The sequence below is a fragment of the Triturus cristatus genome, chromosome 1_1 (genome assembly GCF_964204655.1).
Source record: "Triturus cristatus chromosome 1_1, aTriCri1.1, whole genome shotgun sequence".
Lineage (NCBI taxonomy): Eukaryota > Metazoa > Chordata > Amphibia > Caudata > Salamandridae > Triturus > Triturus cristatus.
The window spans coordinates 81915229-81931169 of record NC_140579.1 but is presented as its reverse complement, the minus strand read 5'-3'; the positions used below and the strand labels follow the sequence as shown (position 1 = coordinate 81931169).

The following is a 15941-nucleotide window of genomic DNA, read 5'->3' as shown; positions in this document are numbered from 1 at the left end:
GAAGAGAAAAATCTATGGCGCTCAGCACTGTAGGACAAGGCAATATGGCCTGTAGTTTGAAAAATAAATGGAGATGCAATAATGAAGAGCTGGAGAAACCAGGCGCACTGGCCAACCTTCACTGCGCGCGGCAGAGTGTTTCATAGATTACATGGCATTTACCTTTAAATTCTTTGATCTTTTCCTGTATAAAGGCATGATGGCTGCTGAAGCTCTGCAGACTCTGCATATTTGATTCAACTGAATCATTCTTCGGCAATAGAACCTTCACACTATCAGACCTGTGGATAACACAAAATGATGGATTAAAGCTGTACGTGTCTATATGTTATTGCAAATTAATGAACATGTAGGTGCCTTTACCAGCTTCTGACTGTCAGAAAAGAGCAAGAATCATAGAGCATGAGTGGCCTGGTGGAGTACTGAGTAGCAAGAGAGAAAACCTCTGGCATCCACTCCATGCACTTTCAGATAGTTCGGTTGACCTCTGTTGCGTTAGGACCATACACTTCCCAGAGTCCAAGAAGGAAGTCAAGCAGCAGCATGCCCTCAAAGGCTCTCTTGGTGAGCTTACATCTACCATGCCAAATGCAGCAGAGAAGCAATTCATGGAGACTTGCAAGATATGATCATGTGAACTAGTAGCCTCCATTGTGCATCCTCTGGCTAGTCTCCCTGAATACAGCAGCCGCCACGGTACGCTGAGCCAGGCCTCCTCAAAAGCTGGTCTTCACCTAGGCAGAAGCTAGGTGTGCAAAAGTATCAATTTATTAATGTAATATCTGAGTTCTAAACCACATATTCAAACCTAGTGACTGTTTACATTTGGAAATACACACTTACAAAGGTGTAACATATGCTGGATAAGCCATTTACCAGGGATAAGGGGCGGATTGTGTATGTTTCCAGGTGGGACAGCATACAAAAGTAGTCTAAACTCATAACGTGGAGGGTATTTACATACCTCTGAGAGGGCGAAAGAGGATTGGACTAACAGTTTTAAAAGAGTGGGCCATTTGGGAAGGAGATTCTGTGTATGAGAAAAGTGTAATCTCTGCAAACGGGCCTGCAGAAATGTTACATTTGTAAGTACTTGGAGAAGCGTAAAATTGTTATAGTTATCTTGGAGGAATAATTGGATTCTTTGGAATTTGTGAATTACTAAAGTGTGAAATCTGAACCTATTGTACACTACGGGGCGCATTTCTGAAATGTTACACATGATCTTTTGAGGATCAAACCATGTGCTTGCTCCCTGTCCGCTGACTGGCCAACTAGGTTTCTCTAAATCTATGCTCTTCGGAGAGTAACTACACTGTCCTCGTTAAGAAAATGTACACTAAATGCATAGTTACATTATTTAGGGTCCAAGGAGGCAGAAAATAAGAGATAAGACTGATAAAGCATAGTTAAGTCAAAGATTTACTATTTTTAAATGATGGCATTTTACAGAGAAGCAGAAAACTAAATTTGCTAGAGTGACATGTAGATAGTTAAAGGGAAATTTCTCCTAAAATACAAAAATATAGTTACATAGTAATGAGTCTCAGAAAACCACCTTTGTAAGGCAGTCAAAGACAAGCCATTGAAGAAGAGTGGTTTGGATGGAAGCACTTTAAGAATTGCACTGGTTAAGAACTGTTCGCGGAGATTCAACTTTCTGTCCTTATTGTTTTGGTGATACCACTCTAGTCACTCTTCCTCCTCCGGAGCACCCCCAGCCCCCTCCCAACTCCAAACTCCCGGAACTTCTCGCAACCTTAATTTTTCTACATAAGTCTGATGAGGTAGAAAAATAGGAGGAGGGGATCATCTGACACTGGGTCGGTGACATTATTATCCAATCTAAAGTACAAGATCACATAAAAAGGACATCTTAGAGTAAAGTGGGCTACAACTGACCTGAGGAACCTAAACAGCTGAGAAAGGTGTGTGTTTTACAAGACCTTACCTGAGAAAATAACCATACCTGTACAAGACGTACCGCACATCCTAGAGTGAGGGAGACAAAAACAGAGAGCACAAGTCAGTGTCAATCCATATATAGAGTCTAGGTGTAGTTTGCCAGATTGATAACATTCTAAAGTATGACTAGAAGACAGGAAGTGAAGTTTATCTTGTGCCTGTGAGTCCAATGATTCTTATTAAAACTCAACAAGCAGTAACTCTCTTCCTCCTTCTTTGGTATATGTGAAGTGGTGCCGCGCAATGCACTTATGAAGAGCACTTTACAAAAGGATTTCCCTTTTTACCTTTAAAACAGCAAAGTACTTCACTGCCCAGAAATGATCAGTCTGGAGATCAAAAGTATCTATGATATGGGAATGTCAATACACCTGCCATGCTCAGAGATCTGTGTGTTTCCCTCCTCCCAGTCTTCCTCAAAAATACTGATATATTAATATTTGCACACCTTGTTGCAAACCAACGCTAGGCATGGGTAAAGATACAATGGAGCAGCTAAAGTCCTGCTACACACCAGGAGTTAGACTAAAGCATTTCAGTATGGTGCTCCGCATCACTGCACTGAAATGCAATGTCACGCGTGTGCATAGTGTCTCAGCTGTCACTCAAGCGCTGCCTAAAACTGTTTATTGGCGTGTGTGGAAGCTGGCAGCCCGTAGCATGTGCGCGCTGCTCCCTCAGGCTTGAGGCTCACTGCTACAATGTATCAAGTCTTGATTCTTACAGCGCGGCTCTCAGGCCATGACGTCACATCGAGGTAGTGCCAAATGGCAACTACCGAGACAAGACAGCCTAGCCGGAGCCCAGTTAGATTGTATGATGTAGTCAGTGTAGGGGAGTAGGGTCTGCAATCCTATGATCACCCAGATTTTTTGCTTTTGCTTCATTGGTTTACGACTTTCTCCGGCTGTGGGCCTGCCAATCAGACCCACAGCCTAGCTGTTCTCTCTCGAAATTAACGCACATGTACGTTAGGTGCATCCACTAATTGGAACTGGGCCGCCTTGTCAGTCCCTGTCTCAGCATACCACAGGTATCCAGGGCACCGGTGTACCCAGGGCCTACCAGGGGCTGAAGCAGGTATTATGCCACCCCTGGAATGGCCGCCCAAATCTGACACAACTGGCTGCACGACAGCTGGGGCCACGTGGTGTAATCACCCGTTGCTGTAGGTGTAGTATTCCTACACCTAACCCCTAAAATGGACACATGGATTCCTATCAGTCACTCCTATAGCAGGCCTTATCAATCCTGAAGGCAGAGTGCAGGGGATCCTGTGGGACGGTGCTCTGGCGCGAGCTGAGCCCGTCGACGGCTTGCGGAACCAAGTCCTAATAGCCGTGCCATGGTGACGTGGGCCAACTACTTTTAATGCCTTATAATCCTTGCGGTTATCTGCTAACTTTGGCCTCGCCTCACCTACACATGTCGAGTAAGGTGTCATACGAATGGGAATACGAACCCCTCGCCAGTCCTGGTGACAAGGTTGGCATTCCCCCCTTTTAGAGGGACACGACATGGAAGTAACCTTGAACCCCGGTTAAAGTTGACTCAAGCCTCAGCATCACAAAATGGATGCTGCCACCAGACACAAGTCTGACCTCCCGCTGCTGGGGGACCTTCCAGCGAGGGGAGCTTGGACAAAGGGTTTCCTGTCGAGGGCGGTGTCAGCACCGTCCCAGACAGGGTTTGTGTATCCCAGGTAGGCAGGGCTGAAAGGAAGGTGATTGCAAGTGGCACCCCGGTGCTCACTGTGCATAGCCCGGCTCAAACCAGTTTCGGGGGCACCCCAGCCCCTGAGCTGGCGCGAAGCCGGACAAAGGATAGGGGTGTAACCACCCCCCTCCTGGCTCCACCCATAGGTAGAACCTAGTCACGGGCCAGCCCCTTTTTCTTAGAATAAAGGTAGGAGCGAGTCCCCTTCCCAAATTGGATAATCAGATAATCGGATACCTCCGAATCACGAACCACTTTCCACGAAAGGAACTCTTGACTATTTCTGAAGACTCTCCCTTGTGGCTAAGGAGTAGCCACCCTGCACCAGCAGGCACCACCTAAGCGCTTGCGGTTTGCTGTAAGTCTCTCCTACGGATCAAGACTGCCCAGCTCGACGAGACCCGAGTTCCCTGCCATCTCTGACCTTTTACCTCCCTCATCAGCTCAGCTGAGAGTCGTAGGTGTGACGAGACCTGCGGGACCGGCTATCTTTAGAACCTGCACGACGCTTATCTAGCACGCCCACCGAGGGACCCTCGAGTGAGTGCACCTAGGGTTTGAGAAGCCCTAAACCCTGAGCAGCTCCAGCATCGAAGTCTGTCTCCCCAGCATCCACGAGATCTGCGTGGGGGCCCTTCCGCTCCTTGCTGTTCACCGCGTTGTCCGACCACTTGCCGACCGGCTTGTGGCCCTCTTCACGGCGCACCACGTTTTGGTTTCATCACTAGTCTGGTTGCTCCAGACTGGCTCTTGCTCCCCTTCAACAGAGGAGTACCCCGGGCCCTCCTGGTTCACTCCCGACGCCATCTTGACTCCCCCGCTTGGGTGGCCACTGCCAAGATCCGCTGCCCCTTCCTGGGCCCAGCATCATCGACAGCAGACACCTTCGTGGGACAGCTCGCCCTCCATCCTGGTCGCCGCCGCGCCTCCTGGTCCGAGGAACAGCCGAGTCCGACGTCACCCACTCACCTGGTCGAGGTGACTTCAGCCGGTACCCTCCTGGTACCCACACGATCGCTGGCTAGCGGTTGAGAACTGAGTCCCCTCTGCTTTCAGGTTTTCCTTCATCACCGATCCAGGCTTGGATCGCTCTGAACATCGTCACTGGTCGCCTGCCAGCAACTTCTTCTTTCAGGCTCCTGAGACTACACGAGGACTCCCGACATCTTGACGAACTTCACGCAGCCGCAGCCTCCGGGCTAGGTAACTCGAGCATCTCGGTGCTCCATCGCAGGTTCGCTCTACAAGTGTCCAGTTCCTTTTTCGTTTAGTCCCACTGATCGGATCACTCCGGAATCAGTACCTCCAGACTCTAACCATTCGCATTTCACTGTTAGTGTAGGTGGTTTCTCGTGCCCCTCGGGCATTTGTGTAAATTGTGCAACTGAAGTATTTTCCTAAGAGTTTTGTAGTGTGCTTAGCTCCCTGACTCATAAAGAGCCAGGGTAGTCTTGTTATAAATAAATATCCTTTTATTTTCATAACAACTTGTGTGGTGTCCTTTCACTTGGTGTTCAAGGGGTATATGTGATGGTAAACAGCTGGCTTAACACGCCCTCTAGAGTTTAGCCTAAGACTGCTCGTATCCACGCTACTAGGATAGCTGGTCTAAAAGGTTGACTTACAACCAATCATCAATAAGGGTCGTTTGGAATGATACACAGTGATCACTAGAATAGTGAGCACTACATATCAGGCCAACTTCTCACAGTCAGGCGCTGTGGGACGTGACAGAAGAGGCAAAAGGTTCACCATTATCTTTGAATAGGGGCAGTACAAGAGAACAGAATTACTTTATCTCTGCCTCTTTCACCCTCATTCTCCCCGTGCTTTATGGTTTACTTTCTTCTTTCACTACGTCCACGTTCGTTGCCCCCGCCACTTTCATTCCTTTGCTGACTTCTGAACCTTTCTCGGTATCCATCCTATCTCTTACCCTTTATCCCCTCCCCCCTTCCCTGGCCTCCCTCACTTTCTCCTATACGCTATCTCCCCCTCTTGCTCAGGGATTGTTCTTGACCCCTGGCTAATCCCTCTCACACTGAAGCTTATAAGAGGCAGTTCAGACCGGGCTCCCACATTAGCCAGCCCCACGGGCACGGAATAAAAGGGTGAGTGGCCAGCCCCGGAAAATGGAGAGCAGAACTCAGAGAAGAGCACTGTCTGGGGCTCCATGGAGTCTGCGCCTAGAAGAGATGTTAAACAAGAGAGGTGCTAGGTCCCAAAGGAAGGAAGTGACTCGCAAGTGTGTAGCGAGCATTTGTCCTGTATCCTGCACACGGGAACAAAACAAAGGGAAATATAGAGACATGTGGCTCAAATGTTGCGGTTGACTGAGCAGCACAGAGCCACAGAGCCTGGGGTATGTAAAGCTACCCGATGGCTCCATAGTCGAACCCTATCCTTTTCTATATCAACCTAGTGCATCCTGGGAATTGTATTTTTGGTTAATTTGAACTGATCTAACTAGCCTAACACAACTGAGAAAATGACTTCTAAAATAAAACCCCAATTTTGGAACATGGGGTTTCTGGTGACATCAAGTCTTCAGGTATTTTTGGAGTAGAGGAACTGCTCACATTAAGCATTTGCGCCTCACACTTGGTTAGACTGGTTGAAGGGGGCGCGGAGACTTTCTTCCCTTTGAATTATTGGCCTCTCAACTGAAGGCTTCTCTGATAAGAGAGAACAGAAGTACCAGTTTCAGAGCTCCCACGTTTTGCGAGAAGCTCACCAAGACCAGGTGTTTTCATCATGAGATCTGTAGCCCTGTTTTATCCTCTATAAAATTGGGCCAACAAGTCCACAACGCAGAGCTAAGACTTGGACTAGAGGAGCACCTCATACGTGGATCTGGGAATCGTGACCACTAGCGATGGTGTATGCATGTAACCTGATAGGGTTGAGGGAGCGGGTGGAGACTACTGTATTAGGAGTTCTCAGCACACTGGTTTCGGGATACATGAAACGTTTTGAAAGGACGTTGCGACATTAGGCCTGATCTAGAGTGGCAAGTGGGGAGCAAGCTTTTGAGGGATAGTAAGGAATGGACAGGAGTAGATACAGGGGTGCTAGTGGTCTGAATCCTAAGTCAATGAACGTCCAAAGAAATGAAGGGGTCGGTCAGCTGTCTCCTATCTGCAGCATTTTTCCCTGTGGTTGGGGTGGAGACTAACAGTTTACGGAGACAGCATTTCTTTGCTGCTTGTAGAAGGAACTATAGCAGCCTAAATAGGCCACACAACATTCTGTCCCCATTACGATTGGCTCGAAATAATATCTGTCATCCGTCCACCCCTGCCTACAACAGCCCCTGGAATTACCGGTACTGGGAGGCAGCCATAATTCCAGGAGGCTGGAAGAATAACAGGCAAGTCCCATGGCAGTGAAAAGCAGTGCCTACAAGCCCACTACCAATAGAAGGACCCCCCCACCCTGTAACTCTCCCACAATTCTGGATTCCACTGAGGGCACTGCTTTAAATAGGCAAGCATAGCTGGTACTGAGTATTTGGCAGAGATAGCCCTAGCACTTCTCAGCACTGCTACAATGCTTTTGATAGGCGAGTACTGGCACTTCTCGGCATGGCTACAATGCTTTTGATAGGCGAGTACTGGCACTTCTCGGCGCTGCTACAATGCTTTTAATAGGCGAGTACTGGCACTTCTCGGGCTGCTACAATGCTTTTGATAGGCGAGTACTGACACTTCTCAGCACTGCTACAATGCTTTTGATAGGCGAGTACTGGCACTTCTCAGCAGCAATCAAGCACTTCTGCTCAGATTGATGGTCAAGAGCTTCTTGCTGAATGGCAGCTGCTTTCATTTCTGTGTGGCCTGAACAAGTTTAGTGAGTTTCAGGTAAGGTTTTGAAGTTTGTTTATGATTGGGAGGATCCAGTGGGCAAAGGCTGGCTACGGCAGGAATCAATTTAATTGTTTTTCTGCCGACCCGCCCAGCAACACTACGAGGAGGCTGAGAAGAATTATGAAAAAGTCACACATAGCAATCTGAAACGTTGGCAGCTAGGCAGCTGGCCAGCACAATTCAGCGAGTTACAGAGGAGCCTGTCACTTGGTGCAGAGGCAGGTGATGGGTGACCCTGTTCTGCGCTTACATGAGCCCCGAGAGCAGCAGGCCACAAGGCATGAATCGCCTGTTACCCCTACAGCCTGCTCTCAGTTGCGAACGGTCTGCATAGGTGGCTATTAGCTGGCACTTCTTCCCACGCCCTTTTGGAACAAGGTGATAGGGAGGGATAGATAAACTGTCAAATGCCATTATTATTTTTCAAAGACTCCACTCAATCTTGGGCATTGTGAGGTGGGTGTAAAAACAATGCTTCCTGCAGGTAAGTTCTCTTCAACCTATCAATCTTGGGCAAGGCCATAGGAGGTTTACATGCCTTCCCAGGAGTAAAGCAGGTCCTCGTGCTAGCTCCCCATGCGACAGTTATCCTGTCCAGCTTGCCCTCAGTCCGCTACCCTCTGCTGCCTTAGGTTTGTGCCTCCTCTGCTCGTTTTCTGCCTTCTTTTCAGCTGGCTTTCTGCTCATTTTCCTGCCCACTTCTGCCCTCCATTTTGTCCTCTCTCTACACACTCTGCGCGTTATTTTTCCTCTTTCTGCTTGTTTTTGACCTGCCTCTTTGACAAAGACGTCGCATCCACAGCGACCAAATACTCCTAGGGGTTTCAGTGCTGCGCTATACAAATGTGGATTGATAGATCGATTGATTGATTGTGTGGGGGCTTGGAGTGAGGGACACCTTCTACTATTTAACCTCGGATCAGGTACAGAGAGTCTAAGATTTAGGGCCTGGGGTGTACACAACACCAGGAAACGCGGAAGCTGCTTGATACAAATATAGAGTGACCTCTCTTCTCCCCTAGGCAAGGAGAGATGTCATCGGTGTCATCCCCACTCCCAAGCCCTTGGGCAAGGCCAGGGAGGGAATTGCTAACCTGCCCCCTCACATTTGCTGTACATTCAAAGACAGAGGGCAAATGTCAGGGAAGTATATAGGTAAGTAGTTGGCAAACGCACTGCATGGGAATAATGCAGCAGCAGGTCTTGCGGCCTGCGCGTTTCTTTGTATTGTTTTCTTCCCAGTGTTGGCAAACAATAGGAGGAAAACACTTGTGAGTGTCCAGTGTGCGCGCACAAAGCGCTGTGAGGCAGGAGAGCGAAGGAGTTAATGGGAGGGCAGGAGATTATGGGGAGGATAAACCTGTGGGGGAAGAAAGATAGCGGTAGGAAAGATGGGATAAAAGACATGGCTAAAGTTGGTCACAGAAAAACCAAGGCGATTATAACTGGCATGTTAACATAATACACATACTAAGGTATGCCTATCAGACATATGATATGATCTGGTCTAGGATGCTTCCAAGATGAGCAGTCCTAAAAGAAGCCAATGTCAAATCAAGGTTGAACACACTGACTAGAGGCAAGCAGACTGCAATAGTCCGATACAGACTATTGAGTTCAGACTCTAGAATCTCTGCAGGTCAAATATAATCTGTCCCCGACATAAATATCCTCTCTTTCCCTTATCAAGAGACATACTGTTGGGTGTGGAATGGAAAGGCTCACACTTCACTTTGAGAAGGAATGCAGCTATTCTAGATCGGTAGATTTTGGAGCCCTTTTGCCTTCCTTAACTCCATAACTTGCTCCCACACTTCCCTCCATGGCACTGGGGCATGGGTAAGTCATGCTGCTGTAGATTTCTAATCCAGTTACCTCCAGGAGCTCCGCATCTCATGAGTAGAGAATACAGCTCTTCCAGATGTGTACATTTTAAACCCTCACACTCCCTCACCATCAGTAACTCCACATCCTGCTTGTGACACACTCGCTCAAGCTCTTCGATCAGATTCTTGAAGGAGGCATTTTGTTTCTCCAGGTCAGTCATTTTCAGAGTAATCTTCTGTAGATGTTCTGTCTGTTCCTTCTCCAGCTTGCCAAGTATGTTTTTCTTTTCTTGCTCTAGAAACTTCTGCAGATCTTCAAAGGTTCTTGTGATTTTCTCAGCGTGGCTTTGATATTCACCCTGAAAAAAACAGGTGACATTAGTTCAAGCTGATGAAAGTACCAACAGATCTTTTTAACATAAAGAAGTCAGTAGTAATTCACTCATGACATTACATAGCTCATGATGTGCCATCACAAATGATGTTATTGATTACTTCACTAGTGACGTCACATATCACATCTCTAGACAGAAAAATATTCATTTGTTAAAGGAAATAACTCCTGTGGCTTCTGCCCCACTGCATTTCGAGACAATGCTCGGATAACGAGGAAACTTGTATATGGCATTTCTGTGCCGCAAACCTAGGCAAAAGGGGCAGAGCACTTTACATGGGGACAGTTCTGCATAACGTTAAGTAATAGGAGAGGTTGATGGGTTGTAGATGGTTAATTCATTAAGATGTCCTTTTCTTTAAAGAGTCTTTAACTCTTTTCTTAAATTGGAGCACTATACGGAGGTCCTGATGGATAGGGGATGTGGGTCCACATCATGGGTGCACAGATGGAAAAGGTCTGCTGCCTTGTGTTTTTTCTTCTTTTTTACACTTCTCAATCTACAGTCTGATGGTGTAGTTCGATAGTATTCACGTTTGCAAACTGTGGATTCTTTGGAGCCCAGAAAAGATTCTCTCTTCTCCCCCAGTGTCTGTATCTGCTTAGTCTTCCATTTGTGTTATATGTATAGCAGCAATGCCCTATTTTACGTTTTACTCTACATTACCCTGCTCCTCTCCCCCTCCCCAAGGTCCCCATCGAAAGGCATCCTTCCAGCACACCCAATTAAACACCTGAAGAAATGTGTACATTTCAGCTCAACTGGCTCTGTCGCAACTTCAAGGTTAGTTCCATCACCTAAAAAGACACTCGGCAGCCCCCCAACACCTCCACCCCAGAGTACCTGACTCCGAAATTAACCATCCTAGACAGACACCGACTCACAAGAACCCAGGACATTGTCAGACTGAAGAAACAAAAATGAAGCTATTCCAACAGGTGGAGGTTGGGCTATGGTTATCACACTTCCTTCCCTCGTTGTACTACACTGGGTTCTCAAAGAGTGGGCCCACCTTTCTGCAATGGCCCAGCCAATGTTATTCAACAGGAATGGCAATGCACAGTGGTACCCACCATTGCCTCCCCTGGCTTACATGCACCGGATAGAGATATATACATTACCTACTGGCGGTTGCCAGTAGGTATTTATAGTCATGACCATGTTTCCATAGGAAAAGCATTTTTTTTACTTGCCTATAACTTATAACCTTGGTGCCAATTGGCGAATCTTCACAAAGTTTTCCCGAAAAAGTTGTGGGGTGATCCGTCAATTGGGGACTGAGAACAAGGCGTGTATAAAAAAGTGTGTTTTACCATATTAATTCACACAAGACCTTTAGACACGCCTGCAGCTCGAACTGCTGGATAGAATTACATTTGGCAGAAAGGTAGATTGTGGTTTAAATTTGTTCAGTAGTTGTTAAGAAATATAAGAAAAACAGAGCTAGCGATATCTGCAGCCGTGACGACCACGAAAAACGAGCTCCTACAGGGAAATGCAGAGCTCCGATTGGTTGCCAACACTTCAACCAAGAAAAAAAGAAAAGGGGGTAGATCCCATAAAGTTGGTCCCCGACAGGTCAAAGAAGCATTTTTTAAATTGCATGCTTGTTTTTAATTAATTCCCAGGTGGGCCAGCACCCAATGCTAGTGAAATAGGAGGGGGGTCCTTGGGGCCCCCTTCCTAGGGTTTATGAAAGCCCCAAAAACTGCCACCTCCCCGGGGCATTGTTTTTTATGTATGTGGGGGGCACTCACGCAGCACCCACGCACCCTGGAGGACCATTACCTCCCTGGGGCAAATGTTTATAAACGAATGCGGGGAGGGGCATGTGACCCCCGCAGCCTGGGGACCACCACCTCCCCGGGGGAATTAACAATATGTATGCGGGTGGTCCTGCTAGGCCTGCGCGCACTCCGCCACCTCCCCACGGCAAATCATACCAAAATAATGCAGGGGCCCGTATGGCCTCCCCTGCAGCCCCTTCCAGGGCTAAACATAAAATGAGTGCAGGTTGGGCAGCCGTGGCGTTGCCCCTCCCACCCCCCCATCTTCTCCCCCCCGCAGCCCCGTATTCTGCCACCTCCCAGGGCCATTTTATCAAAAATCAGGGGGGGGGCTGAAATATATTAATGTAGGGGTTGTGGGCGGTCGCGGTCCTGCAGGGACGGCTCCTGCTAACCCCTGAGTTGCCCACCCTCAGGAGGTAGCAGATTGCTTTTGCTTTGTGGGAGCTGACAGCATGCACCGCGGGGGCCTAGAGGCTCCCCCGTAGTCCCCAACAGAGGTCACTGGGTTGTAGTGTATTGGCAAAGACCTGTGGATTGGGTCTCCAAGCCCGAAATCAGCCCGGAGTGGGGGCCTCGTCCCCTCAATGAGAAAAACAAAAGGCCAACCTGGGGGAAGTTGTAGGCACCGCCCCCTTTCTCAATCACTCTGCAAAGGGCCTCCTGGAGCACAACTGGTTGGGAGTTTAAGTCCCCTTGCCTGCTAATGTTCCTTGAGGGCCACGAGCCCCTCCTGTTACCTCCAGTATGTCCCAAACAGCGCGATTGCTGAGAACTCAACCGAGGCCCGCCTCCTTTCTCCACCACTCTGCAAACGCACCTCCTGGTGCACTACTGGTTGAGGGTTGATGTTCCCTTGGATACGGAGGGTCCTTGGGGGCCAACAACCCTCCTGTTACCCCCAGTAAGTCCCACACAGCAGGACTTCTGAGAGCTCATGGGAGGCCCCACCCCCTTTCTCCACTAGAAAATAGAATTAGAAAAATTTACTGAAAAAAACAAAGGTTACAGGGACATTATTGTTAGGTATTAACATTAAAAAACCTTAGAAATTCACTGGAAAAAACCAAAGGTTATAGGGACGTTGTAGTTAGGCTCATATTTCACTGGTACAACTGTGAAGCAGAGTTAACTATAACTTATGCCTCCACAATGCACTGCTTATGACCTCGCACATTACATCACTCATGACATGGTCAATGACATCACTCATGATAGCACTGCTCTTTATCTGTGGCCGCGGTAGTACCGCTGTACTCCTGAGGTATATAGCGATGACATTTCATTAGCTGATTGGCTAATGACTGCCTTTTCAATATAGGCAAATATTAGGTGTGGTATTTTTCCCTACCTATTAACACTTTACTAAAGTGGTAATAGGTAGAGAAAAATATTTATAAGATTATATATATGTTGCTTAAAAAATACGGAGTTTAGCTGGAGTAGCGCTGATCCCCCCCCCCAAAAAAATTGGAAATACACTGTAAGACATTATATTTTATTACTATAGTGTGCTAAAGAGGTTTTTCAATGTTTTACATATTTAAATACACACAAACAAGTGCATGGAGTAGCGCTGTAATTACTAAAAATTACGGTGCAACTTAAAAAGAAAACACTATTGTACAGTGGGATAAAAGTTATAACCAAACATTAACCTTTTCAAAAATATTTTGGGGGGCAGCAGTACTCCAGTGCTGCTCTGTAGATTTTTTTTTTAAATATCTAGAGAGTTAAAACTATTTTGCTCTACCTATTACCACTTTACTAAGGTGGTAAAAATTAGGTCAAAAATGCCAAACCTAATACTTACCTACATCGGAAGAAATAACAAACAACATGGTGAAAGTGTACACAATAACATGGGTGCCTTTAACTTTTTTATGATCACCTAATCAGCTAATGACCGTGGTAGGCGAAATACCGACATTTTTACAAAAATACCGCCATAACAAATAGTACTAACTTTAGATACATTATACATTAAAACTTATAAAAATAATGACATAACATACCTGCACTACACAAAATAGGCATGTGCACACCATTATATGTAATCCTGCCAAATTTAAATAAAATACGACTCCTGGTTTTCAGACAGTGCATAATTTAAAAGTATATGTTTCATATATTCAATGTAAGCATATTTTGGGATCTCCATTTTCTCTTTACACCCCCTTCAAACAACCCTGCAAAATATTACTCCTTCCACAATTAAACCAGTGGAAAAAGTCTGCTAAAGTGTGACGGCATTCCTCAAACGGGTGCAAAGGTATCACATTTTTTTTTAAATCGATAGGTTGATAATCTATACAATTTTCAAAACAAAAAGTTAACATATTAGTACTTCATGAAAGTGGTAAACGGTTTTTAACAATAGTAAAACGTAATAATTAACTATACGTAACACCCTTGTAACCCACTGGTTTTCCCTTAGTGAAATTGGATTGTGATGGAAGGCAAGTGCTAGCCATCATGGCCTCCTTTCATTTCTATTCTTTGCTGGGCAGATTAATCAGACTCAACATCCTTTGACCTCTGATGTTGAGTCCTTTGACCTCAACATCAGAGTTTCCATCCAACCAGTTTAGATTGGACTAATTTGTCATTAGAAGGTAAGCTTTCAATTCCTTCCTAGATCCCGGTGAGCTGCAGTGATACTTTATCTGTAAGCTCCCCATCTCCTACAGTAGGTCATACTCTGGGATATATACTCATCCGCCATCTTCCCCTGTACTAGTCATTAGTAACAGGAAAGTCCTATACTATGCACCTTTTATTTCTGGCTGCTTCACTCATTAAAGGGGACCCCACCTGCCAATGACACTCACCTTCAGCTCTGATCTTTTCTTGTCCTCATCTGTTGCGAATCTCTTCACATCTTCCAGGTTGCTTCTCATTTGAATCAAGCGACTGAAGCATTTTCTATAAATAATTTTAACAAAAACATGATGATTCAACACCAGTGATATGCGGGAGCAATTTTTTAATGTACCCCCACTTTCAGACCGATAGCAAACCAACCACATTTCCTATGGACCACATAACTGCTCAGTTTGGGCTGCAGCCCTTCCCGCTTGATGCGCGTCTTCCAGTCTGATCAGGACTCCAGATCTTCAATGGATAAGCTGCACATTGATGTGGAAGATCTACTGGTTCCCACTCTTATTCTCAACAAACAGCACCTACTCTGGAATTACAAGAAAGCTCCCCATAATCATTCTGACTTATTCCCACACAAACAAGGCTGAGACATAAAATCTGAATGTATTCATCCATTCACCTTGTCCATTGACACCCACAGTGGGAAACAATGACATCGGCGCAAGGATATGGGTAAAGCCCTTCAATGTTTGGAAAGAGGGGGTCTGGCTGTCCTTGAAGTCAAGTGTAAAATTGTGAAGCTCTCAACATGCGAGGGCTCTAATCGGGGGTACAGAATTATTGAGAATGAGAGAGCACTGTATTACGAAGACACGTTCAGGTAGATTTTTTAAGCTTTATTCTGTCATGAGGCATAGACCACCAACTCCTGCTGCCAGCCTGCTGTTACTCCAGGAGTAAACTGTCTCAACAGAATGCTGCCATGGAGATGGAATAGCATGCGCATGCAGCACAATTCAAAAGATCACAACACACTGCATATTCAACCCTATGCTTAAGAGGAGAGTTCTTCTGCAACTCGCATCACTTTTTAAATACCTCTATGTTATTAATTTATAGGTATCCACATACATAGTGGCTTCAGACATATGAATGTAAATAGCATGATACATAAGACCAACCCTCATTAACACCAGAATAACCAAGAGAAGTCAACTTACATAAACAAATCAAGAACCTTAATATATTAGTCGCATTATCTATGTGATATATGTCGTCAATCATTTGTGGCACTATTTTCCAGAGAGTTCATTGTTCCAGCAAGTATCTGCTCCACCCTTACACCAGACATACCACTGCAACTCGCGTCACTTGAAAGTTTACTTAGGAAACGTCGACCAGATCTTTGCTTTATACAATGGATTGTGACGCTGAATATATATGGTCAATTGGAAAGGGATTTGAGTAAATAGATCATTAAAATGGTGAAGAGAAATTAGGATAATGAAAACTACCTACTATTGAAAACAGTGGAAGGTAAATATGTACAAGATAATATATAGCTGGAGTCTCCCCACGAATAATTTTGTTAAAATGTTTAAGGGAGAACTCAGTCAGATGTATGCAAGGATGTGTGGATAAAGAGTGTTTGAAATCGGAGAGTAAAGTTATGGGGGAGAGAAGTCAGCGTCTTGGTTTGAGCTATAACTGTGGGGAATACCCAATTCACTGATTTGCAAGCTTGCTCAAGCAGCATAGTTTAACTCAAAAACATACATATGT

The 15941-nt window shown here is 45.9% G+C and overlaps 1 protein-coding gene across 1 annotated transcript in view; it reads right to left on the bottom strand.

The window, feature by feature from the left end:
• LOC146869512 (E3 ubiquitin-protein ligase TRIM38-like) overlaps window positions 1-14836 on the bottom strand; it is an 80888-nt gene extending 66052 nt beyond the window's left edge. The window contains exons 1-4 of the mRNA XM_085637324.1: window positions 14387-14836; window positions 9502-9732; window positions 1970-1992; window positions 163-281 (exon numbers count right to left, since the gene is read on the bottom strand). Of these exons, the coding sequence (XP_085493450.1) occupies window positions 163-281; window positions 1970-1992; window positions 9502-9732; window positions 14387-14584 (571 nt within the window). The 5' untranslated portion in view covers window positions 14585-14836. The remainder of the gene's footprint in view (window positions 1-162; window positions 282-1969; window positions 1993-9501; window positions 9733-14386) is intronic.
• Window positions 14837-15941: the final 1105 nt, after the last annotated feature.